This window comes from Poeciliopsis prolifica, unplaced genomic scaffold (genome assembly GCF_027474105.1).
Source record: "Poeciliopsis prolifica strain line A6 unplaced genomic scaffold, Auburn_PproV2 SCAFFOLD005, whole genome shotgun sequence".
NCBI lineage: Eukaryota > Metazoa > Chordata > Actinopteri > Cyprinodontiformes > Poeciliidae > Poeciliopsis > Poeciliopsis prolifica.
In genome coordinates this window covers 812988-837629 of record NW_026562380.1, presented here as the reverse complement: position 1 = coordinate 837629, position 24642 = coordinate 812988, and the positions used below count along the sequence as shown (strand labels likewise).

The following is a 24642-nucleotide window of genomic DNA, read 5'->3' as shown; positions in this document are numbered from 1 at the left end:
TGTGGAGCCAAGAATCAACATTTCATTGCCAGAATCACTGTTGTGTCTTTGTGCAATGACAATAAACTAAGTCCAAGAAAGTCCAGCCATCAGTTTATCAGTTCATGATTCAGCACACTTGGGTTTATGCAACAGGATAATAGCAAGTCCACCTCTGATTAACTCAAAAAAGGAAGAAAATAAAAAGTGTAGGAGTGACTAGCCAATGTCTGGACATAAATCTTACTCAGATCCTGGGACATGACCTTACAAGGACCCAGAAAATGTCCTTTAGCACAGAAATAAACTTCCTGCCCCCCTCCCCAAAAAAGCACCACCAAATATAAAAATAGGTCACACACAGTAATACTTCGTTGGACCGTTTCGACTTTGATTATAACACACATTTGCTGTGGCGTTGTTTCAATAAGCTTCTGAAATGTCACATTGTTCATTTCCATCCACTGTTGCCTTTAAGTTTCACCAAGATTTTGTATTAAAGATGGGCGAGTTCAACCATTGTGTAGATGATAAATCTGAGCTCATCGGATCACATGATTTCCTTACATTGCTCTATTGTCTAATCTTTACCCTCCTTATCAAATTGTGTTCTTATCTCCAGTTAGCCTCTCTAATCTGTGGTTTCTTAAGCTATTCAGCTGTTTAAGCTGAATACTTTGAGTTCTTTTCACTATTACACATTGAACTTAGTCCTGCTGTTGATTTTTGATTTGATGTTACCAACCATGATTATTCAGGGTTTTTCCCCCTCAAAACAATGATTTCTTTCCATCCTTCCAGTTTTTAATAATGTATTAAACAGTTCCCAACCCATTTTTTCTGTAATCTTCTTAGATGCCAATGATTTGACTCTTTTTAAACAGAGAAACATTTTTTCCACAATCACAGGATGTCTTTCCACATGGTTGTTTAATGAAATGAGAAGCTGCTCATTACGTCAACTTGAAAGATAATCGCCCATGCAGTAATTATCCATACCTATTTGCTCAGTTAAATTACTTTGTTTTGTTTTCTTTGGCCAGTGTATAACATTAGAACACCACAACAGGTTTTTAATTACATGTTTCTGATAGTGACTGAGTTAGTAAATATTTAATTAAACTGTGTTAAAGAAAATAAGTTCACTTCTTATTTGCTTTCAGATTAATGCTTAACACATTCTTGGTTATGTATTTATGTTTTCTCTTGTCCTACTAGGTATTTGTTTCTATATATATATATATATATATCCCCCTAGCTATTGATGGGAATTTTGTGAAATCAAAAAATAAAGCCATTTTCTGTACTTCAGTTTTCCTCTGCACTGTGAACCTTGCAGTATGTTAGGGTAAGTAAAGGTAATTTCAGACAGCTGATAAAAGCTAAACCTTTGGATTCCAACATAAGATGAATATATGTATCTTTTATTTTATTTGAAGCATAAATATTCTTTAGATTTAAAAATCCTGAAAACATCACATTCAGTTTCACAGAGAAAATGTAAAAAACTTTTTACATTTTTTTTTTAATTCGCTGTACATTTCTTACTAGCGCCACATTTGAAGGATATTTCTTGATCTACTCGCACCATTCTTTGAGCATGGACAGCAGGGTGAGGTGAGCGATAATGAACGCCATCAGAGTGAGGCAGAGAAAAAGGCCAGGCCTCGTCTCGGGGAGATTTTTTTGCTCCGGTAGCACACAGAGCGTGATGTCAGCGGTGGCAGCGCTGTTGTAATGGACTTGGTGGGGGTGATGGCGTCATTTTCTGCCCTAGCGTAGCCTCCTCTCGATAGCGAAGGGGGAGACGGATCTTAGGCCGACGCGACCGTGGCTCCCTTAGCGGGGAGCGAGTACCGCGGAGCCGGACAGAGCACCCCGGGAAACATGGAGGCTGCGGACGAGGAGCTGCGGGCCGGCTCTCGGGTACCTGTCACTATCGATCATGTTGTTAACGACACGCTGGTGGTGACGCTGACCTACCGAGAAAGAAGCTACACGGGGATATTACTCGATTCCAACAAAAAGTGAGTTATTTTATGGACTTTTTAATTTTTCCCAGAAATTCTCTGCCATAGCGTGCTAACGGCTATGTGAAATGCTAGCTCCTTAGCTTTGTAGCAGCTAACTTGGGCCCTCAGAAAAAGACATGGGTTATTGTAGCTGACAGGGGAGCTAACGGCTAACTTTGGTGGCTAATCATAAACTGATATTTCACTTTACGTTATAAAACGGCAGAATGTCAGTTTTTCCGTTGTGAAAACATTCATTTCATTTGATAAAATTAGAGAGTGCAGTGATTGATGACTTATATTGTGCAGCAGCCACTGTTTCTGAATTCATCAATAGCTTATTGTTAGCCTTATCAAATGCTGAAGAAGCTCAAAGAAACTGAATTAAAGCAGGTCGGTGAACCAGACAGTGATGTGTTTATCCACACAAATTGATTAAAATGACTTTTCTGCTGTGCTGTGTTGAAATAATCAAAAGTATTTGTGTTAATTTGAGGGACAGCTCTGTTATACCCAGGAACCCCTAGTTCATAAGAATCATGGAAAATTACAAATTTAATGGATCATTTGTTATGTTTGGCTGTTTGACTTCATCCAACTTATAATAACCTGAGCCTGCTTCTCTTTGGCATTGAAGGCCCTTCTCTGTGACTATAAGCACAGTCCTGCTCAAGTATAAAAAAAATAAAGGGGTCAAGACTATTGTGACTTTATTAATGTCTAATTATTTCATGTTTCTGTTTACCTCAACTGTCAGCTCTGTGTTGCGCACCTTAAAAGCCGATGGCTTACACTATTTATAGCCGAGCAGAATCAAAATCTGACCAGCTTTGGCCCTTCTTTATGCAACAGCTCAAGCTGCTCTGAGAACAAACTACTTAAATGAGGGGAAAAGAAGGCCTTGAAATAGCCTGAAATAGACCTCTATTCAAGGCCTAGTCAAAAACCAAATCTGACTCCTTCTTCCTTTTCAGCTTTGGGAAAATCATTTCCTCTCATTGTTTTTCTCTGCTTTTTAAAGATATCCTTGTGGATTCGTATCATTCAAACTAATCTCCACTATCTAGTTGCTGTACACCAAGTGAAGTGCCAGCAGCTTTAGTGAATCACTGCTCGTCATATTGTCCGTCCTTGTGCTATGTTTAACAAGCACGGCCTGTTCCCTGTAACAGGCAGCACCGTTCGTGCGCTGTCAGTCGCAGTGGAGGCTAATATTTGGCAGCTTTGGGACACCTATAGAAAGGTTTGAGAGGAACAAACATCGCCAGGAGACTATAACACACCGAGCCATGCCAGCTCCTTCTCTCGGGGACGAAAATGGGCTCCCCAAATGTGTACTAATTAATAATCTCACCACACAGGAGCCCTGAGTAGACGTAGATGCAAAAACAAACTGAAATCTCCTGGTTGCATCTCTGAATCCCGAGTGATTCATGGGATTGTTTTTGTTCAGTCAGATGTTGGGAAGGCGAGGAGGGGGAGCGCCTGGGCATCCTGTAGACTCTTTGTTTGCTGTCTCCTGACTACAGCAGCTCAGCCATGTTACTTTTTTGCCTGCCAGCCACCTCTTGATGACTTCTCGGCCGTTTGGCCTTCATTAGACATGTTTATCGATCCCAGGATAGGAAAGAAGATGCGTACAATCAAGCAGGGAAAGTGGGTGATACTATTGCTCTGCTGTTGTAGCCTGAGGCATAAGGAGAGATTACTGCATGGCTCGCTCAGCAGAACCCAACCCCCACTCTATAAGAACTTTGAGAACGCAGGTGACGAGCAGCGTGGTTCAGTCCTGTCGAAGAGAAACAGAAACATTCACGTTTCTCTTCTTTTTTTAGTTCTTTCGCTGCTTAATTTTTCTCTTAGACTATTTTAACATCTCTGTTGACCCCTGGTAAAAACATGTGTAAACAATTTTAAAATAAATTAGTCTTTTCTAGGAGCAGCTTCATCTCACATGGAAAAAACTATCAAAACCAAACCTTTCATTTGATTGCATTAATTCATTTGAGGGGAAAAAATACACAATACAAAAAGCACTGGTGCCACACCTTTATTTGTATGCGACAAATGCTACAAAGGACCTAAGAAAAATCCTACTTAACTTTGTTTTAATGATCACAGCATCTCTAACCTTTTAATTGTGAATTCATTACTTTTTGTGTCTCTGAGATGTGCATATGATAAGACCAGAACCCTTCAAAACAAAACATGATATAGTTATAATTGAGCACCTAAAATTTGAAACAACTTGAGGTAACATCAAAAATATCTTCATGGGTAATTATTGATGATTTGTTGATAAGACTAGCATCTTGGCCCACAGTCTCATTAGATGACATCTACGTCCCAGCTGGTTTTCTATTGAGACCATTGTAGAAATCATACAAAAGCATTTGTTTGTCCTACCATCCCACATTTAATTTTGTTGACTTCTCTACATATTACTTGTCAGACTCTGAGTCGGGGCTGGGTAAAACCTCTTTGTTTTAATCCATAACTTTGAGTATAAAGTCAGGATGTATTTATTTTATTTTCCAGTGGTCCTAATTCTATTCTGTAGGCCACACACAGAGGAGTAGCTGTAGAGTAACTAAATAGATTTTTGCCAGTTGATAAAATGCACTTAATTTCACTGCACTGGTTTCTTGTAAATAAGACTCTATACTCTGTGGAACAAAATAAATTATCTACAATATTTAAGCTCACACCTAGACATGTATAAAATACTCTGAGTCGTATAAGTTGTTTTTCTACTTCTCTCTCCTCGCCAGCTGCACCAGGTAACTCGTAAGAACAGTTCTTCTTTGTGTCAGTAAAAGGGAGGACCAAGGTCAGCTGCCTGCAAGGGAAGAGATAACAAATAGTTAGCGCACCCCCACTATGGGAATGGGATGAGATGCTCAACTTATCTGTGTAGCTTTGGAGGAAGCTAGGTGAAGGACACCTCCCCTTCAGGGCTGTCTATTTGGTTCAGAGTAACCCATTTCATGTTATGTGTCCTAATTTGGTAATAGGCATTTGAAACGACTCCCACTTCCTGTGCGCCAAGGAACTGTACATGATTCTGTGATTGTTTCAGCCTCCCCAGAACACACCTAGAGTTTGCTATGATTTTATCTGCGTTGTTCTCCACTTGCAAGTGATATTAAGAGTTTTTGTTCTTCGCACTTTTGCTGTCTCGGTCTCATCTCTGGAAAATCTGTGCATTTCAACAACTCAATTAAACTTTGCTTCAGTCAGATGAGAAGAAAAACTCCAGGTGTCATAAAACATAGGATGAATATCTCACAAAGAGTCTGACACTTTTCGGTATGGAGGAGGATTGGTTATACTGTGGGCTTGCTTACTTTTTAAATGAATGGGGATACTTGTTAATAGTCCATGGTATCATGAATTATTAGATATAAGGGGCACCCAAAAGTATCCCAAAATCTATCAGCAATCGGCTAACACTTGCATGAGAAACCAATCTTTTCTACCTCCACAAACGTCTGAAAATCAGCCTCAGTTGTGAGAGAGGGTTGACGGTTAGATCCACCCACATGGTCACAATCGACTGTAGCACAGGGAATTCTGGGTAAATACAACCAAAACAAATGCTCAAGTCTCGCGATAGCAGGTGAAATGCCTTGCGGTCTTTTAACACAGACAAAAGAAAAATCCTGCAATGGCTAAAATCTGACAGTACTTAATTTTTGTTTACATTTCAAGTTGCGCTCAGTGTCTCTTTTTATGTCGTTTACCTCCGTGGTTTTTGGTGCAGCGCCACCACAGGCGAGGAGGGACACAAGTTTTTCAAAGAGTTTGTTTTGTTTGACACAGTGCAATGTGAAAGTGAAACGCAGCAGCTGAAGATGTAGTAAATGTTGCAACTTTGGTTGCAGTCTGAGTCTTCATGAATGATGATCCAGAGTGAAAACCCCTAAACCAAATTTGGTGGTCCTTCTCAGACAATTGAAGAGGTGTTTTCGTGATGTTTGGTTGTCTCAACACTGAATTAGCTCAGAAAATATTAAACCACTACCCAACGTTCTATACAAAAACATTCTCAAATTAAAGTTTGAGAGCTTATGCTGTTGGTATAAAATGTTTATTTATTGTACTGCTTTATAAATATGTGCATTTCTGATATGCAAAGTAATTGTCTCTATTGTTTTTTTCTTCTGGACTTTAGAACTGGACTCTTCTGTCTGCCAGATTTCACTGCTAAACTTGGTGACTGCCCCATCACGAAGCCAGACTGTGAAATCCCAGAAATCTTGAACGAGGAGCCGGTTGCTAAATCTCCGAGCCAAGCCTCACACAGACCAAAGGATGAAAACTCTGTCCCTGAAAGCAGCGAACTGACAGCACCTCCGCCTCCACCCTGCCCCATCCCCATCCCCACGCCCGTGCCAGCTGGACAGACTCCTTTCCCTCCTTATTTTGAAGGAGCGCCGTTCCCTCCGCCTTTATGGGTGCGCCACACCTATAGCCAGTGGGTACCTCAACCCCCTCCGCGACCAATCAAGAGGAAGAAGAGGCGGTCGCGAGAGCCAGGGCGTATGACCATCAGCACCATTCGGCTGCGGCCGCGACAGGTTCTGTGTGAAAAGTGTAAAAACACGCTTAATAGCGACGAGGACAGCAAAGACAGCATTAGCAACACTAAGACTTCCAGAAAAGAGAATACTCTGCAGAGTGACGATGATGGAGATTATAAGGACAACCCAGCGAAGCTATCGAGAAAAGAGGACGTCATGACAACAAAGGACGCCAAAAGACGAGAAAACGCCCCTGTTCTCGATGGCAAGCGCTTCCGAAAGGACAAAAGGGCCGAGGCTGACGTTGAGAAATACGCAGCAAGTGATGTTATCCCTCACAGCCCCGTCATAAAGATTTCCTACAGCACTCCACAAGGAAAGGGGGAGGTCATGAAGATCCCATCCCGGGTGCACGGCTCAATCAAACCCTTCTGCCCGAAACAGCTGGTGCAAAACGGCGTGGGAGGAAACGGCAAGAGGTCCACGGACGCCACCAAGGACCAGCGGCACATTTTGGATGCCACGAGGTCCGGCCTCACTGTCTCTATTCCAAAACTCAAACTAACCCGGCCTTTCGCAACGGTGAACCAAGGCTCGTCCTGTCCAAAGATCCGGTTGAGACCGCCACAGAATCAGGGAGAGGAGACCATGATGGAGTACGAGGCGGAACTGGTTGGGGGCAGCCGGAGACGGAGCCCCAGAGGCCCTGGTTCCTGTATCCCCCACTCTGAAGACTCTGGGGAGGGGAAGAACTCGTTAGAGTTGTGGTCAGGGAGTTCTGGGGAGGAGGCAGATCGCAGCCACAGCGACCTGACCCTCCTGATCAACTTCCGGAAGCGCAAAGCGGACTCATCCAGCCTGTCCGTGTGCAGCAGTGACAGTTTGGACGAGTCCAAGTCCTTCAGCTCCGAAGGCACTTCGCCAGAGCTGTGCGACCTCGCACCGGGCGAAGACCTATCCGTCACCTCGTCTTCCGTGACGCCGCGTGAGGATTGCAAAACGGTGCCACCGCTCACAGTGCGCCTCCACACCCGCAGCATGACGAAGTGCGTAACGGAGGAGGGCCATGCTGTGGCGGTGGGCGACATCGTGTGGGGGAAGATCCACGGCTTCCCCTGGTGGCCGGCCCGCGTGCTCAGCATCAGCGGCACCCGGAAGCAGGAGTCCGACGGCTGTGAAGCCCAGTGGCCCCAGGCAAAAGTGGCGTGGTTCGGCTCACCCACCACCTCCCAGCTGTCCGTAGCCAAGCTGTCGCCCTTCAGAGAGCTCTTCAGGTCACGCTTCAACCGTAAGAAGAAAGGGATGTACCGGAGGGCCATCTTGGAGGCAGCCAAGGCCGTGGGTCACATGGGACCAGAGATTACGTCACTGCTTTCCCACTGCGACACGTAAGTCAGTCCCTGTTAGTACAGGAGCAGCTAGCTCTGTTATTAAAAGTTCACAGACAGCACAACTGTATAAAACCAGCACTTTCACTTAAAAAAAAAAATCTGTTCCAAAGTATTAAGGTCTAGAAAAACATAGTTTTATTACTTTAGTCTGGATCGCTGCAGAAAAAGAAGATTGTGAAGAAAAGGGTGTTTTCTCAAAAATGCGTCATTTCTCTTATTTAGGCAGTGAAACTCATAATTTAGACTTTTCAGTCAGAAAATTAGACATTTTAGTTCAGAGCGTGTTTGAGGCGGCACCTAAAAGTTTCCAGAAAAGTTGTTTTTGAAGTGTGCATTTATTGTTTTGTTCAAAACTCCAAACTTTCCAGCGTCATTCCGGAAACTTTTGGGTATCCTTTATTTTTGGGATAAATAAAGGATCTTTATTTATTGTTAGATGAGCCAGTCCAGATTTGACGTCCCGAGTGGGACAGATTTGGAGACGGAGCTTATCTGCATTTGTGTACATCTGAAAAAATAAAAAAACAGTGAAAAAACCCTGTGTAACTTTAGCAGTGTTGTTTGATGAACTGAGAAACATGAAGATTATAAACCACTAAATTTTCATAGTAAACATTTTCTGCTTAAATGTTATAAGAGCCTCAGAAACCAGAAGTTTTAAATTTTAACATAGAAAATTTGAACTGTAAAAAAAAAAGAAGTGACTTCATGCTGGTCAGTAAAAACCTGATCAGTTCTTCTCTTATCAATTTGTTCTTTAACTGATTCTAATATTATCTCAATCCAACTTCAAGTGTCCATTTAACACTCAACTGTTATGTAACATTTTATTATTTACAAATGAAAATCTGAAAAGTGCATCTTATTTGTAGATTTACATTTCGATAAATCACAGCTATTTTTGAGATTCGTCATCAAAGGCAACGGTGTACAAGATGAGGCTCGGGGGCCATTTGTGGCCCTGGACTGATTTTGTGCGGCCCCCTGACCACAATTCAAGAATGCGTTGGATGAACTAGGACAGAACTATGACATTTAAATTAAAGTCTACTTACAAAGATGTTAGATTTGATACAAAGTGATCATATTTCCTTGGACTGCATCTACATGTTGACTTATACGCTGAAGTTCACCAAATCTGCTGTTATTTGCTGTTAAAACTTGGCTAAATACAGAAGTCTTATCAGAGGAAGTCTGACCTAGATCCTGTTTTTATTCTTGAGAACAGAAAAATATTGTTTGACTTTTCTTCAGTCGAGCCCAAAATAATAAGCAGACTGGATTCCTGTAAAACTGTTATCTGTCATTTCAGCTCATATTAAAACATGAGGTGGAACAAAATTAGTTACTCTAATCCCAGTTTAAACCTCATAACATTAATAAAAGATATGAAATAAAATTAGCAAACTAAAACAAAATAATTGACTAGTATAAATCGCTAAATTAGCAGGAAACTTGGATTCTCAGTTGGATTTAGGTCTGGACTTTGACTAGGCTGTTGTAACATGGCAATGCTTTCATGGTGGTTATGTGTTGCACTGTTGGAAGATGAACATGATGCATGGGCTGCAACTGATGATTACTCAGATAAAAAACAAATATGGCACATAATTTGCAAAAAAAAAAAAAAAAATTTTGCCTGAAGTGCAACAAAATTCATTTACATCCATTTTTATTTTAAACTTAAAATGCATATATTTTTGCATTTGTTTTTGAGTCTGTATACTGCAGTTAAAGTTTAATTGATTACTAAATTAGTTAAAATTAAAACTTAATCTGATAAATAGTTTCATCCCTATTTGAATGTTTGACGGAAACTTTAAATTTGATCTCAGCTGAGATAAATTGATATTTTTGAACTTCCTGATCCGCCTGCTGTTCTGCTTTGTCTTCATGATGCTGTTTGTTCTCTGTGGAACAAATAAGACACAGGTGGACCTCATTTACCAGTCAGCAGACTTCTGAAGGCAGCTAATCTGGATTTTATTCAGGGATGTCAGAGTGAAGTTAACTGCCACATAAAATCCCAGCCAAATACTTTGAATAAGTTCTATTTTTGTCCCTGATTTTTTGTTTTTATTGCGTCGTGCTATCGTTTGAATACTTTTAAATCCAGAGAGCAGATTCAGCCAAGTTAAATCTGTTGAACTGCAATAGCATGTGGTTTCAGTTGTGTGTCAAAAGCAGTTTGTCCTGAGTCTGCTCTGAGCTCCTTCCTCTGGTTTCTGGCGGTTAGTGACTGAGAAAACGCAGCTGCTGCACAAGCAGCAAGCGCTGGTCTTTGAGGCGCACTTCAACGTGAAAACCTGTCGTGTTTACAGAGGCAGGCCTGCATTCTTCAGCTTTGTTGTTTGCTCTTTTGTGAGGACAAACAGAAAAGGAATTGAGACTGGCCTCTGTTAGCTGCTTTTTCCAGTCATCATACAGGAAGCGCTTTTCTTGACCCCTCGGCCGCATGAAACTGAAGCGGTGGGAAAAGCTGCTGACGTTCACCTCAGAGTTCCTCCATGTTAAAAATGTCATGACGGACCGACTTGCTAGCATTTTCATACCAACTCTGGTCACTTTATATCCACAAACCTCAGTCTATACAAGGATTTTATGTAAAAGAGACACAAAATAAATCCAGTCCATCTGTGTCTAATGTGACCTGAGGGTAAATCCAGATGTTCTCTGAAGACCTTGGAGGTTTCCAAAGGAACATCAGCATCATGCTGTGGGGAGGCTTTTCTTCTGGAGGGACAAAGAAGAGTCAATATAAAGATGAATGAAGCTTCAAATAATTGCTTGAAGCAATAATGGTTCAAGTAATTGTTGTTTTAATATCAGTTTGACAATTGGTCAGATAAAAATTTGGCACATTCTGCCTATTTTTCATTTAACCTCTTAAACCTTTGCACACAATATTAGAAACAGATGAAAAGGTGCAAATACATTTTATTTATCTGCTTTTTCAAATATGAAACATTTTAATGCCTGAAATGCAGCAACAGCATTTCTTCAGTGAATGTTTGATCATTTATAGCAAAGGTTGCAACTAAAAAACATGGAAACCTTTAACAGGTGAAAATTGTCCTTCAGTATGTCCGACTTTATCTGTCAGAAAATCCCATTAAAATACTCTCAGCTGATTGGTTGAAGCATGATTAAAGAAGTGTGAATATTCCATTGTTTCAGCTGGACCTGATTGGTTTTGTCTATATTTGTCCTGCAGAGGCTGAGGACCAAACTGACGTCTCAGAGGCTTTTCTGGACTCAGAGGCTTTTCTGGACTCTCAGACTCGGGTCATCGAGGTCCGGGAGTGGGAGTATGTGCCGTTGCCATGGCTACTATTTATATACCTGTTTGTTTTTTGATTTTTTTCACAAGGCTGGCAGAAGATGGATTATTATTATTATTATTATTATTATTATTATTTTTATTGAGACTGGATGAGGGAGCAAAAAATGAAAAAACCTGAACAAAAGACCAGGAATCTCTTGGGTCTTCTATGAACTCTGAACTTTTTATTTTCTAGGTTTTATTATATTTCTATAGAGCCGGATAACAAACACTACATGGACCCAAATGTATTTATTCTCCTTCAGGCCTCCTTCCCTGATAGTTTTTTGGAAAACCCTTCTAGTTTGCTGCTGTTTTTCCACGTCAGAAAGTCTTACTCTTCGCTTTTGAAAATGTGAACGCTCCACCCAGAGACGGCAACATTCGGAGGCCGCGTTCGGACCGAACTCCAGAGTCACGTCGCGTCTGTTCCCCCCTTAACTCTTCAGATGTCCTGAAAACCATCTTCACATTTAATTATTTAAAGTGACACATTTTAAAGAAAAAGAAAAAGCACTTTATCTGTACCTTGGTGGCCTGCTGTGAGCCCACTGTCTGAAACGCTATCGAGAGACACAACCTCGATAGTCGGCAGCGGAGCGCAGAAGTCTTTGTGGTTGACTATCTATGGCCTTGGAGATACAAAACTAAAACCTTATTTTATTTTAAAAGTTAAATCCACGAGAAAACTAGACGCAGTGTTTTTTTTCTGTTTGTCTTTCTTAACACTCACTACAAAAACAAATCCAGCGGTGAACATTTGTCACCAACGCGCCCTCCCCCCCATGCATCATCATCAGTTAAAGCTTTATGAGTTTAAAGCTTTCTTTCAGAGGAATAAATACAAATAAATACCATGCTGTAAGAATACTGTGAATTCAGCTGCTGACTGGGACTGAAGGACAAAAACAGAAAAAAGCTGGCTTGCATCTAGTCGCAGTATTTCGGGCAAAATGGTGGCTGCAGCCCTGGCTTTTAGTGACTTTTATCGTAAATCCAGAGCAGTGCAGCGGTCAGTGTTTCAAAGTTAACTGAAGATTGCACAGGCACGACTCCTTCCTTCCAGCCCAGAACCGGAAAAGCAGGCTCAGTGTAGGTGACAGAATTATCATTATTATTAATATTATTTTTCAAAAAGAGCTGCTCCCTTCTTCCTGTTTTGATAATCTTTCGTTGTGAAGCTGTTGTCAGGCGGAGCTGGCGTGTTCGCCTGAGAGGGGAGGCCGTCGTCTTCCCATGGATGAGCAACATGGCCGTTTACTGCTGCCCACGTCAGTCAATGCTATTGACTACTTTATGTTTCTTTTTTTGTTTTGTTTTTTACCTGTACTGTACATAAATAAAATAAAATATACAAGCAATATTGGTGCAGTTGTGTATAATATGTGGCTATTAGAAAGGTTTAAAACATTAAAAAAAGAGCCTTTTAAAGTGATGGTTTATAAGTGATTATTGTGGTTGATATGAATTCAAATTAATATATTTGACAGTTGTCCTTTATGGCCATTGGAGACATAAAGTAATTCAATTTTTCCCCAAAAAAGAAAAAACTTTTGAGATTGATCTCAGAAATTTTCTAGAAAAATCAAGAAAATTTCTGAATTTAAGTAAAAATTTTGCCTCAAAGTTTGGTATTAATCTTTCTGAGAAATGTTTTTATTGCTTTATCCAAATAATATTGGAAAGTTTAGTGGAAGAAAAAAGTGTAAAAGCCGCTGCTGACAAACTTATTCAGGAAGTGGACTAAAAATGTCACATTGTGTTCAGCTTCAGCAGAACCACAATCATGAATTAACAGAGAAATACTTGAAATATATTTCATAATATTCCAATTTAATAAGAGATTAATACTTTTTTCCTCAGTAGTTTATTAAACTTGTTGCTTATTTGACTTTCCAAAACCAAAAAGTAAAACTGAAATGTAAAAGAAACAACTAGAATTTTGACTTGTAATTTAAACAAGTTTAGCAACAACTGTTATTAAATAAGATGTATTACAGAAAATTTTATACATTATTAAATTTGATGTATTATAATCTCCCTCTTTTTAGAAAAATACTCTGGATTATGGAAAACTAACAAGCGTTTTGGAGAAAAGGGTTAAAAAAAGGCTGTTCTGTACTGTTTTTATTATACTAAATGTACAAAAAACTAATTTTGTAGCTTGGCATCTGGACAATAAACTTCTCTCATACAGGTATTTATAAATTATGTGTAATGCATGTAAACTTCATGGGTTGCTGTTGTAAAAGGACATTTATTGGCGATAAAAGCCAGATGGTTCTTCCTTGAATTATATCAGCAAATACTTTGTTAAATGGGAAAACGCGTCTGATTAGTGATGAATGTTCATTCAACCAACTAAAAAGATATTAATCTAATCCAGAACTCAAGAAGCAAACGTCTCCATGTTTGAATCTTCGACCAACACAAACTCAAATATTAATCAGCATAGAGGGGAGATATAAAGATCTAAAGGCTGCTGCTTTGGCTTCTATTTCCATGTGGAAATAATTTTAAACTTTTATAAACTGTTGAAAGGACTGATGTTCGCTGTGTAGCAGTTTATGACGGATTAGATAACCATGGAGTCCTCCATTTTGTTTGTTGTTTCTGCCTTACTCCACTCCCCTCAACACATCCAGAAAGCTGATCCGTGTCAAACGTGTTGATTTGTTGTCTCCTTACTTTAAATAGGACTGGTTCGGTATGTCTGTTGCATAACCAGTCTGTTGCATCACAGAGGATAGGATGGTCAAAGTGAAGTGACCCATGCCTGACGATGTCCAGGCCGGATCATTTCAGCTCTTGGTTCAATTCTTCCCCCACAAACCCACCTCACAGCTGCTCCTGCTTCCAGAGGTCCGCGGCCCAAAGTAAACCAGCCAGTGAGGCCTGAATAATGGTGGGTGTCACAATGCATGGTCTAGAAATAAACCAGTTTGAGCTTTGAAGTTCAATACTATCTCGGCTACCACCTGTAATGTAGCTGGCCTCATTCATTGGATCCTTCTTTTGACTAATTTCTTCTGTTAAATGATATTTTTGTTTGCCTGGCGTTAAAATACCAGGGATAATAGTTTCATGTTTTCCAGTAACCTGAGTAGGAAGTAAAAACAATTACCTGAAACTGTTGACAGATTGTTCTTTAGTCTGATGAAACCAAACTTAAACTTGGCCACATTTGGCACAAAAACAACTCAGCATAACCAAAAGAGCGCCACAAACCACTGTGAAAAGGAACGGTGGCAGCATTATTAACTTGGCGTAGTTTTTTCAGATGGGGCTGTCTTTCTTCAAGATGGACGAAGTTATGAGTATTTTCAGTACAGCATGTCCTAAACATGCAGGATTGAACAGGAGTCCCAGTGTTGACATGAAAACAAGCAGACCTTTACACATGCTTGCACAACAAACACGCTCTGCTTTGGGATAATCTCTGAGTTTCCTGGAGTCGACATGGAACCACATCTTTCACTCATTAAAACATCTCAGTAAAACATTCCCTGTGTTCCTCTCCTGGACAGATGTGCACTGGAAAATAAAGTTGCATCACTCCTTCCCCCAACATCTTCCTCCTTCATGGATCAGCGGAGCCTAAATCTGGAACAAAGACTGGGGGAAAAAATACGAGGCACATGGCAGCGAGATGCTGTGTGCAATTACTGCTAATGATATGCCTCCATGCAAGCTGCAGCCTTAATTAACTTTGGAGGAAGCCAGGCCTGTGCGAGCTCAGCGTGAGGGGATGCAGACCCAGAACTTGAAGGCAAAGCTAAGAAAGCACACCTGTCCTTGACGTTGCTCAGACAAACACGCCTGTTATCCCAGATTAGACCTGCTGGGTGGTCCTGAGTGAGGAGTAACATGATACGGATATTGGAGGAGTTAAAACTGAGGCTCGCACCAGGAGTTCTGGTCGGGATGAGGTTAACCAGTAGTGGCAGAGGTGGATCTTAAAATGGAACCTGAGGAACGAGGACAATTGCAAGCTGTGCAAAACTTTGCCTATATTCCACTAATGTCGGCAAAAACACAACTTTCTACTAAATAAGAAAAATAGTTAAAATCACACATGAATAAGTCTTTTCTTTGTCTTTTCTGCAAGTAGGAACATTTGTTGATCACATGACTCACATGATGCAAAAATGTGTTTCCATTGCAGTTTTATGAAATACACAAATTTTTAACGTTTTGATGGGAAAAACATGTTTTTTCCTAAGTTTCTATTTAGCAGATTTATTTTCGTAAATTCATAATTCTCAATTACATGATCAATGGAAACACAGCCACAAACACACAGTCAAAATAATTAACAATTCACTGTTAAATGTAACAATGAGCCTCAGGTTTATGGGTTATTGTTGACATGTTAATGCATTAACTTTACTAAAGTTATTCCCAGTTACATTTACTTGAATAACATTTTGGAAAAAATTGTATTTTAGGAATAGCTTTACTGTCCTGTACTTTTATGTTTTACTTGAGTAATATTTTTATAAAGTTAAACATAAAGTGAGTTCTTACAAAACATAACAGTAAAAAAAAAACAAGAACGCAAACTGTAAGATATTTGCATTACCAGCTTTTAGTATTAGTTTCATAGTTTTTTATGATTTGGAAATTTGCAGATGTTTTGGAATCTTTATCTATTTGTTTTTTGTTGTTTTTTTTCATTTCAGTCTCCAGAATTCAGATATAAATTTTTAGTTTTTCCATCTGCTGACATTATTTTTAAGCATTAAGTCAGATATTCTGATCAGTTACTTGAGTTAAATTGATGCATTTTACTTTAAATGTGATAAGAATATGTTAAGTATTGCTACTTTCACCTGAGAACAACTTTTATGTTCTCTACCCACCTCTTCCCTTCAAGTAAATCACCCTTTGATAAGAGAAGTAATTAGTCAGATTTATAGATTATAGCTCCACTATAATCTTTAAATTGATTATTTCACCTCGCTGGAAAAATTCTAATCATTGCATAATCCTTCAATCCATCAAGTTTATTTGTATGGCACATTTCAGCAGTTCATGAAGTACTTTACATCATAAAAACACAAAAGTCTAAAACTGAATCATTACATTTTGCCAAGTGCTGTCATTACACATCAAAATGTTGGTTAGTGTTTCATTTATTATGTTTTAAAAGCAACTCTAAGAAGGTGGTTTAATGACCTAATGCATAAATCATGACTTCATCCAGTTTCTGCCAGCATCATTTTCTTGTTTTCCTTTTCACTCACCGCAGCAGATGCTGTTTGGTTTCTGAAAACGCAGCACTATGGCCTTTTAAGGGCATAAAAACAATGAAAACCATCCCACCCAACAGGTTAGAGTTTATTCAACGCATTCCACCTTTGGCTGAAGTTGCAAAACAAACGGTAGGGCAGCTCCAGAGACACGGCGTTGGTTCCTGTTCAGAGCCGTGCCCAGGAGGACTGTCACTATCTTTGTCCTTGACGTCTCGCAGTCATTTCTCATTTCTGTCGTTTGTATCGACAGGCACTTTTTGCTGCCTGAGCTTTTTTAGACGAAGTCGTTTTTATTGAACTGGGTTAATCATTCGGGGATTGATCGCTGCACTCCTGGCATTCAGTAGCAGATTTAGGATGGTATGGAGTCGGACAACATCCAGAGTTTGATACTTTTAAATCTTCCTTAATAACACAGGTTACCGTAACGTTACAGCATGAATTACACAATAATTACATATTTTCTTTCGTCCCATAAGAGAATGCAGTGATCATGCTGTCAATATAGTAGATCAACATGGCAAATGTTAGAGCACAGCTACACACTCAAATGCACAGAACGTAATAATACGACCTTCGAAAACATGTTTCATAAGATAAGAATATCAGTTTGCAGTTCCTCTGGATAATGAGTTCTGGAACTTCCTGTTCATGGTATCCTCCTTTTCTATTCTCTGCAAACACTTCCAAAACACCGTCAAAATGTAAATACAAAGGGAAATAAATGGACGATGATAAAAAGATAAAGGTAAAGATAAAACAAATAAATGATGATAAACTATAAAAATTCTTCCAACACTAATTAATCACAATTAATTGTGTTTTAATAGAAAACTTAATATTGACCAAATAAGCAAGATTTTCAACTCAAAAACCTCATTGTTGCTAAATTATTGAAAAAATAAGCATGAGCTCAACAACAAAGATATTTTTTGTTTTAAATGTGTTATTTAACTAATTCAACCATCAGATTGGTGCAAAGTGCTGCTTTAAGTAGATCATTTTATGTAAATCCTCCAGAAATGTGGACTGTGGATGCTGACGTTTGCATTGGACTCCTGTGCGCCTGCAACATGTTTAGCATCGAGATGCTGTTTTAGGCCAAGAGGAGCGTCTTTGCTGCATCATTGTTGTTTGCAGATGTCGTACCAGAAACAAGCAATGGTTCTGGCTGGAACCTTTGTAATAAAAAAAATGTTAACCATTTGGACAGGATTAAAAGAAGAAGTCATTTGAATCATTTCTGTGTTGATTTGGCATTTTGTTTCCTGAAAGTCCTGTTGGCCGTCCTTTATACTGTGGGTATATGTGCAAAAGTCCTCAGATTTCAAATTAAGATGTCCTGGTATCTGACATTTGGATTCCCAGGACCGTAGGAAAGAAAAAGGCCTGCTGCGTTACAGATCTTCCACCATAATAAACAGCAGACATCACTTCACGCCAAACCCATTTGCAATGTTTGTTGCTCCTAAGCTGGGCCCACATTACACTATTTTTTCAGACAGGAGTCTTTAACTATGTGAAGGGAACCAACCCGACTTCAGTCACAATCAAACAAACATGTCTGAAAGCTTTGAGGCAGTCGGACATTTCCAAACAGCCCAATTTTCCATCTCTGCTAAGCGAGGGAAAAATACTGACAGGCAGCTAGTGAACCCCTGCTGGAAGTCTGCTTTCGCTGAGCTACATTTCCGTCCACAGTTCCTAAGAACAGCTGTAAACAGCATAGTGGAGGAGCATTGTTGCCATAATGAAATGTCGAAGAGAGCTTCTTAAAGAGACAGAGGCTCGATTCGTGAAGTACAGCACATTTATAGCAACTGAAGGTGACATAGTGACCTGATGGAAACCGCATAATACCGGCTGTTTGAAGCCTTAGTGTCCTGCTGCAGTGTGAACAGAACTTTGCAAATGATTAACGGTAGGAAAGCTTCTCCAACTCTAAAGATGGAGCTAAAAAAACAATATTCATGATCGTCCTACTCATGCTAGAACATCACAGCAGTCGCAGTTATTTCAAAGCGCTTTATTAAGCAGCTCTTCTGGGGTTTTCTTTCTGTTTTGTCTGAAAAATTTCCAGTCCTTTCCAATTGTGACTCATGGCCTTCAAGAGAGAAACTCCATGAATGACCAAAGTATCTGGGTGTGGCTCCAGTTGACAGTTTACATGACAGCCTGTGGGTCAAAACATGTGACCTGGATAATCACAATCCAGGCCCTGGCAGGAAGCAGCCGTCACTTATGATGGACTTTAAACCTGTTAAGCGCTCGGCGTGTTAGTGTCTCGCCTCCTCCCACCCACTCAGACACGTAGCGCTGCTTCAAATATTGACACAACTGGACAGACTGAGTAAACATCAAGACGGCCTTCTTTGTGAAGGCCGTTTTTTATTTCAGGGCGATCCGCGCCGAGGCCGTGAGCATGCATGAGTTCTTCCCTGAGTCCTCTGGGATGCGGTGGTGGTTCTGGTTCTGCTGGGCCTCCCTGAGCAGCTGTCAATGGGCCCCAGGGACGGAGAGTGAGGCAGAGGCAGGGAGCCGCCCTGCCCCCATCTCTTACCAGCCTGCCTGCAGAGACTGAAGGAGGGGGATGGGCTTTCATGCTCAGACATAAAAAGGGAGGAAATTATAAGCTGCTCCTCTGAATAGCCATACAAAATTTATTTTAAACATGCAGATTTGTACAGACAACACAAAGCAACTGAATCTATTTGTCTTTTCCCTAATGCATCCATTACTTGGCCGTTTTAATTCTCAGTCTCCAGCTTTGCTCTGTTGTCTTGAAAATCACAATTAATCCAGTGTTTAGTCTGCTTTAATTGAACTCTGGGTTGGGTTTGTTTGGAGAGGTGAGACTGCGCAATCAAAATCTGATGCAAACCAGAAAAGCAAACTCTGGTCGACCTACAAAGTTAGGTTTCAGTTCGGGTTTGTTCAGTTTCAATCTGTGTAACCCCAGTATTATCATTCCACGACCCAAAATTCTGTTTGTCATTCAACCTTAAGAAATACGGAGATTGTTACATATAAAAATGTTTAAGTCCCAATGATATGGTGTATAATGCAAGAACAGAGATGCAGTAAATTGAAAGCCTGTCGCCGTCCAGTGCTGGGCTATCTGTCTTTATCAGTTTATCCAACACTTTGTGTGACCGGCGCCAGTTTTATATATTTGTGGTTATGTAAGCGTGCAGCAGATAAGAGCTAAAGAAAGAACACAAAACCATACATCCATAACAGTTTCAGTGAACTCTGGTGAAGTTTCAGAGTGTATGTGAATGCTAAGTGGACCAGAGACTGCTCCAAAAACAGGAAGAAGACTCTAGCGCAAGGCTTTCTGGGTAAATAGAACCTAAACAAGCATGGGACTCTTGTCCCAGCAGGACTAATGGGCCGTAGGCGTTTACCAACAACAAAAGACAACTGCCAAAATCTGAGACTGCTTACTTTTTATTTGCTTTGTTGTTAAGAAGGAAATTGTACTCAGTGTCTTCTTCAGAGGGTTTTGTGTTGTTTTCTTCAGCAGTTCTTGGTGCAGCGCCCCCACAGGTGAGATGGGGAACAGAGAGTTTAATTCGTTTGACGCAGTGCAGTGTGAAAGCGAACTGTACCAGAGAAAATGTAAGAAATGTAGCGATTTTGGTCCCAAATCACACTGAGTCTACCGGATTATGAGATGTGGGAAAACCCTGAGAAACTTTTGAAAATTTATTCCCATAAAATCAAAACCAGTCACGAGTCTTCTTTACACGAGATACGAAGCAAACATATTCTCAGATTGTAAGTTTAATGATGCATTTAGCTCAGGAAACAAGACTGGGTCACAAGAGATGCTCACAATAGTTTTTATGTTATTTGTCTTCATAAACGCAGTAAAGGTTTCACAAAACAAAAACTGTATCATGCATTTGGAATCAGTGGAGAATAATTCAGCGCATCTTTCATCTCTTTAATAAGAGAAGTTTTCAAACAGCATCCAATCTAATATGCCTATAAAGATATCAATAAAATGAGAAAAGCTTCTCGTTTAAACAAGAACAATTTCAACATTAAAACATATCAATCATTGAAGAGTATTTTTATATCTTCTTACCTGAAAAGTTACTCTTCAAGTTATTTTTTTCACATTTTAAGTTTAATAACATGCTTGCTTTAGAAACTAGACCTAAATACTTTGTCCGATTTTGTGTTTTTGAAGTGTATAATCTCCTGAAATGTTGAGGGTGAATGTGTTGTGGTAACAGCAAAGGTATATTTAGCTCAAAAACAAAACAACACTCGACATCACCAAAAGGCAACTGTAAAACAAGGTGGTGGCAGCATCATGTTCTGGGCCACTTTTCTTCAGATGGGACTGCGTAGGTATTTTAAAGAGGCTTTGAATTACACCAGATGAAGTTGAAATTATTCAGTCGCAAAATTTCTTTTTATTTTGACATGATTGTGTTCACTGGACGTTTTATGTTCCTGCATCTCTGTTTGTTGTCTGATCTTTCAGACTGTGATCTCTGGCTGCTTTAGGAAATCTTTATTTGTCTATTATTATGATCCGCAGCACGTTCTCAGCGTCAAAGTCATCTGGCACAAAGGAAGAGGACGTCTGAAGATCATGTGACTCACACATACTTTGTATGTGTGAGTCACAAACACACATACAGATCTGTTTCCATCATATTCCAGAACGGACTAAAACTTGGTTTTGGTTAATCTATGTTGAAGCGCAAAGCGATTGTGCAACTAAATGATTCTACAGTTATTGCTTGTCAAACATTCATCTATCTGGTGAGACGAGGGGGAAAATGTGAACACTATCTAGAGAATTGTTTATCTCGAGGGCCATCTTACCACTTTCAATGATTGGTCTTTCACAGTAAAGTGATTATATAACAAACTACTTCACTTAAATCCAATTTATTTTGGCTTTTCTCCAATCTACATGGGGTCGAAGGTTTTTATTTATGTTCAAGTAAATACAAAAGCGGCTGATTACATCTGTTTCAATTTTGGGTTACGTCTGCATGGGAATGTTTTCCTCTAAAAAGGAAAGGTTTTAATCTTTTTTTGGCTCCTTCATTGTCTCAGAAACTGTATTTCAGGGGACCCCGAGCGAATGTTTCAAGTGCATGGCGAAAATGTTTGCCTGGTTAAGCATATGACTTCATATGCTTCATATTCTCATATCAGATTCTCATCTTCCTTAAGGACTCCTTCTGAGATTTCTCCCATTCAGCTGACTTCTCTGAATTTCAACCACCCCAAATAGCAAACAAAAGGAGAAATTTTGAATGATGATGTTGATTTTCTGCATTGTTTTAAAACAGTTGTTTTAGCAAAGGAAACAAATGAAGACATTCAGTTGGTCACACTAATTTAAAGTGATTGAATTCAGAGTGAAAGGGATATTTATGACATTTTAATGCTGGTAATGACATCCTGGCTCTACTCCACATGCAATTTTCCATAATTTTCATCGAGCTGGCGCATTGTATATGTCACAGTCAAACACTAGCGACTAAGCAAAATCAGACACAATCATTGCAAATTACAGCAATGATTGTCCTTATTAACATTATGAGGTACGTGTGTGAAATTACATTTTTATGGTAATAGATAATTGTGATTTTCTTGGAATTTTTCCACAAAAATGGTCAAAAACGTTTGGTTTAAGTGACTTCTAACTCCCACCTGTAGGTGGCAGTATTTCTTAATGCTACACTTCTGCCTCAGGCTTGCTATATCTCCAGTTAGCTGTGAAGTTGTAACTCGAAGCAGGTTTTGACCCGAGGCAACAGCGCGCTATTAAAGAAGTTGGAATTTCAACATGGCGACCCCCATAATCATTGTTCGCGGTACGTAATTTCCAGCTTTGCTTTCTGTAAGAAAACACGGCTTTCAACTGTTCAGTTTATAGTTGCAGTCACCACATGTGACATTAATTTTAGATGCACTGTTATATGTGTGTCTTGTAAAATAAACACGTTTCCACCACATATTACTGGAGGAGGAGCGGCCATATTGAAACGCGATGTCAGCCTTATGAGTCGCAACTGGGGAAAGTTGGAATTGTTCCCAGTTTCCCACTTTGGAGTTGATTTTTCCGACTGGGAAGTCAGATTTTATCCAATTCCAAGTACAAGTGGAATGCAGCATTTTCCGTAATTAATGTGGTGAGTAATAAAATGGAGCTATTTAAGTTATTTAAAGAATAAAAATATTCTCATCCTTTTCCTTCTATATGTAGATTTTGGAAAGGGCCTGGATGTCCCTTTCATGTCCATGTGAATGTTTGCCTGCAGCTATGCTGATCCCATCTGTGAACCCTGCCTCCTCACAGCTTGATCCCACCAACACATCTATTGTTTGACTAATCCAGACTATTAGCACTGCTGCACCACAACAGGCTCTCGCCCGAGCTCCGGATGGCTCCTGAAACTCTCTCCTCTAAACTGACAGCAATCTAATTAAGTCAGAGCGTGCTGCAAGTCGGTACATGACAGTCAGTGCATGACAATGGCAGAATCCAGAGGATTAGTAGCATTTTGGTAATGGGGTGAGGCCAGCCAGCCACAGGTGGTGATATGAAAATTACTACAGTTGTAAGATTGATCACATTATTATATGTATTATTGGATTTCATGGCATCGAGCAGTGCAAGATTGAGAAGTGAAAGAAAGACACATCGTCAGCATTTTTACACTGCAAAAACAAAAAGTATTTTTTAAATCTAGTTTCCAGTGCAAACATCATAGTACATTTGAATTTAGATCAAACTAACTTGTCAGTAACTTTTCAGCATAGCAGATTGTTTAATAACTCCTTAGTATTGATGAGAAAGTACTAGATATAGGTTTTCTAAATATTTCCTATATATAATGACTAGATATTCTTGACTTATATCGTCACCTTTGTAAAATAATGGCCTAAATTGACGGTTTAGGCAACAACAAAAAGATACTTTTTGCAAAATCTGACTTCAGACATTATTTTAGGAAGGTTGAATGCAGCAGCAGAAGATTCTTTAGGATTTTATTTGTCTGTGAAAATGTCACCCTAAAAGATTTTTGTGAAGATCTTCTACATTCTAGAATTGTGGTCAGGTGCCACAAAAAATAATTTAAAAGGTTCAAAACGCGCCCCCACGCCGCCCTTTTCACACCCTTGACCTGCACTTCAAATGAAGGAAGTTGGGATTCTAGTTTTGTCCTTCAGGCAGTTTTATTGATTCCTTCAGCTTAAGTTTGCAAGGCATTTCTCTTCCTGGTAAAGGTCAGAAGCGATGTCCACTCTGTTGAGTATTTCTTCTGAAAATACATCATTTCTGCTTTCACTTGTACTTTTTCTAAATGTGAACACACACACACTCATAAATCCTTTCCTCTGTCCTCCTCAGCCTCTCTGCCGGTTCTCAGCAGTTTTGCTATAAACTGCTTTCTTCGAACGCCTGGAGGCTTGTGGTGTAGCCAAAGACTTGGAAGCGCACATGAATAGTTCATGCAGATAAAAATCACGTATTATGACAAGGTGCGGGCATTCATGTGTTTACCTCCAGGGCCTTTGCTAACTGACCTAGCTCAGCTCTCTGCTGGAAGAGAAACTGGATCTCTCTTCTCGTTGCGGTTAATCCGACTGAAAGTCAGAGGAGCTGAGTTTGCAAAGCGTCCAACTCCTGAACCCTGGAAGCTGTTGATTCTTCACTATTCCTGCTGCTGTGTGTTTTTGCATGCTCAGATATGTGAATGCGTAGCTTTACTTTGACATAATCTCCAAACTGAGTGCTCTAATTGCATGTATCCACTGAATCCTGAGATTCAAAAGCTGGAGAGGTTTCTTTGTAAACAGGCCGCCCTTCCCCCCGCGTTGAAATTCTTTAGCCTTGTAAGGCAGATCGGCCTCAGATGTTGCTCCAGAAGAGAATAACCACAACTCGCTGTGTCTACTGTGCACCACCGCCCAGTCCACAGAGGATAAAAGACTCTCGCTTCATTTTCAGTCCAACATCTGGAGAAATGCACCGTCTTTCTCCCGTACCAATGAGCAAACTGCTTTAGGCCTTGAAGCAGGATTGAATTCCCAGAGGAAGGAAATGCCAGTCTGCACATTCATACCCAAACCAAAGCTGCTCAGTCATTATTTCTGACTGCTCATGTGAAACACAGAGAC

The 24642-nt window shown here is 39.9% G+C and overlaps 1 protein-coding gene across 3 annotated transcripts; it reads left to right on the top strand.

The window, feature by feature from the left end:
* The first annotated feature begins 1567 nt into the window (after positions 1–1567).
* On the top strand, positions 1568–12591 carry pwwp2b (PWWP domain containing 2B). 3 transcript variants are annotated; one of them, XR_008605973.1, is made up of 4 exons: positions 1568–2006; positions 6166–7902; positions 11120–12319; positions 12409–12591. XR_008605973.1 is itself a non-coding variant. In XM_055029977.1 (3 exons), the coding sequence occupies exons 1-3, from the start codon at positions 1867–1869 to the stop codon at positions 11124–11126; spliced, it is 1884 nt and encodes a 627-aa protein (XP_054885952.1). In that variant the 5' UTR covers positions 1568–1866; the 3' UTR covers positions 11127–12591. The 3 variants fall into 3 exon arrangements, 2 of the variants coding, with proteins under 2 accessions (XP_054885952.1, XP_054885953.1); XM_055029977.1 differs by having other exon boundaries at positions 11120–12591; XM_055029978.1 differs by having other exon boundaries at positions 6166–7906; positions 11120–12591.
* Positions 12592–24642: the final 12051 nt, after the last annotated feature.

Bases quoted from the DNA above. Each gene is read 5' to 3' on its own strand.
- pwwp2b (XM_055029977.1), top strand. From the start codon at position 1,867: ATGGAGGCTGCGGACGAGGAGCTGCGGGCCGGCTCTCGGGTACCTGTC. The intron at 2,007-6,165 runs GTGAGTTATTTT...TCTGGACTTTAG, and splicing joins TTACTCGATTCCAACAAAAA to AACTGGACTCTTCTGTCTGC.